Source organism: Anolis sagrei, chromosome 1, assembly GCF_037176765.1.
Source record: "Anolis sagrei isolate rAnoSag1 chromosome 1, rAnoSag1.mat, whole genome shotgun sequence".
Taxonomy (NCBI): Eukaryota; Metazoa; Chordata; class Lepidosauria; order Squamata; family Dactyloidae; genus Anolis; species Anolis sagrei.
The window spans coordinates 50,132,862-50,134,952 of NC_090021.1; the positions used below are offsets into that span (position 1 = coordinate 50,132,862).

A 2,091-nucleotide genomic window follows, 5' to 3' on the forward strand; every position below is an offset into this window, starting at 1 on the left:
ACTGATATTCCAGATTAACATGGCTGTGTCTTTGAATTAGGGGAGAGGCTGACTACCCACGAAAGGTGCAACAACAAGCCTCCTGACTGCTGCTTCTCCTCCTTGCTCCCCCTGAGTTGAGCCCTTCCATGTTGCACCTGGAAGCGGGGGTGCCTTGGTGTCTTCATTTTTAGACCTTTTCCTAGGGTTATTTGGGGTGCTGATTCAGAAAATTGCATTGGATAGAACACATCAGCTCTAGATGATAAAATATGGTTTTCTGTGGGCGGGCAGATGGTGACTACTGGATGCATATGTTCTGTATCAGAAACTGGATCTGATGTGGTCTATCCGATGCAATTTTCTGAATCGGCACCCTAAATAACCAAACCAAATCTAAAGTTGATCATAAACTGATTCTTAACCCTTTTGGTACTAATGTTGGAGAGTGGTCCCTGGTCTAGTGGTCTCTGGTCAAAGTGGTCCTTGGTCAAGAAAAGGTTAGGAACCACTTACCTACAAGAAAGAGATGTGCCATGAACACAACTTAGTAAAGAACATTTTTTGCACTATAACTCCTAGAATCCCCCAGGCAGTGTTGTCTGTTTGCCAGGTTCATAACAATTTCAGGCTCTAGAACTGAATAAGTATATCAGTCTAATTATCTTAATTGTGAAGCACAGGATGATTAATTGCAATCAAAATAAAATGAGAAATCTTTACAGCTTGCAAAAACATACAGCTTTTTAAAAAAACCTGTAGATTTTATTGAGTTTTAATATACAGCTTTAATATGTCAGGGTAACCATTACAAGACCTGTGTTCAATTTACACATTACAATACAAACAGGAGCTCAGTTCCTTTGTTATTGTGAACAAAAGATATCCAATGGTCATCCTCTAGCAGCTTTAACTTGGCAAGGCAGATTCTAAGGCATTTTAAGTGCAGTAAAAGGCCACGCAGAATACAAAATGAATACAAAAGATTCTTTTCCATGAACTGTACATTATTTTCAAGAACAGTGCCTGCTCCACAGGGCAGACATTTAGCATTTTTTAAAAATCACTGGCCAATGTTCCAGACAAAGACAAGCATTATTTTGTGTATAACCATATTTAGAAAATTGCTTATATTGCAATATCTGGATCAACGGGGACAAGCTTCCAAAGAGACAGTAGGCAAAGAACTGCTAAGTCAAAAGTACTACAAAATATTTCACAACTAATTTAAATGCCAAATAAAATCAAGCAATAGTATCAAAAAAATACCCAAACAAACCCGCACCCTTCTGTTCAAAATAACACTTTTTGCTTATTCCCAATAATTTTATTTATGAACACACTATATACTTAATGACTTCTTCCATACAGGGACATGTGTCCATTTGGTCTTTTGTTTTAGTGAAGATGATGCCGACTAAACCACCACCGTTCACTTTTTAAGAAGATATATTGTATTGCTTGTTTTCCATATACAGCCAATCTCTGGATTAGGAGCATCTTCAACTCAAGTTAAATATGCTTCTCACTCTTCTTTCTTTATACAGTGCAGAGTATAAGGTTACATGGCAGCTTCCGCTTCCCTTACTCCAGTTCACTCTCTGTTTCTGTATTTAGGGGTGTGCAGTAGTTGGGTTTGTCTGAAGGGTTGTAGCCAGGAAGGCAGACACACTTGTATGATCCTTCAGTGTTAATACACTTGGCATTCTTGCAGAGAGACATCCTGTTGTTCAACTCATTACATTCGTTCACATCTGGAAGAAAAAGCAAACCAAATTACAGTTGGGACAGCCTTCAGTGTTGTTGAAGACCCAGGAAAGAACGTCTGCTTCGACTTGCCAACTCATGCTTCTTTTTAATATCCCAAGTAAAACAAGAGTTTGGAACAGTTACATTTTGGGTCATCCTAGCCAGTGGACATGCTGTCTGGGGCATTCATTCTAAGAATTGTATTCCAAAAGCTACATTTTAGGAATATTGGCTTAAACAGGGAAGAGTTTAAAACCAGTTTTGCATGAAATTATATCTTCATACTACGACATCAATGGTCTTCAAATAGAAGACATGCACCCACACCCTGACATAACAAGTAAATAGAATATAAATAAAAAT

The 2,091-nt window shown here is 38.2% G+C and overlaps 1 protein-coding gene across 5 annotated transcripts in view; it reads right to left on the reverse strand.

Annotated features, from left to right (window-relative positions):
* Window positions 1-722: 722 nt before the first annotated feature.
* Window positions 723-2,091, reverse strand: part of LTBP1 (latent transforming growth factor beta binding protein 1) — a 207,327-nt gene continuing 205,958 nt past the window's right edge. For all 5 annotated transcript variants that reach the window (XM_067464429.1, XM_060754008.2, XM_067464424.1 and 2 more), the window contains one exon: window positions 723-1,733. In XM_067464429.1, coding sequence (XP_067320530.1) covers window positions 1,564-1,733 — 170 coding nt within the window. In that variant the 3' untranslated portion in view covers window positions 723-1,563. The remainder of the gene's footprint in view (window positions 1,734-2,091) is intronic.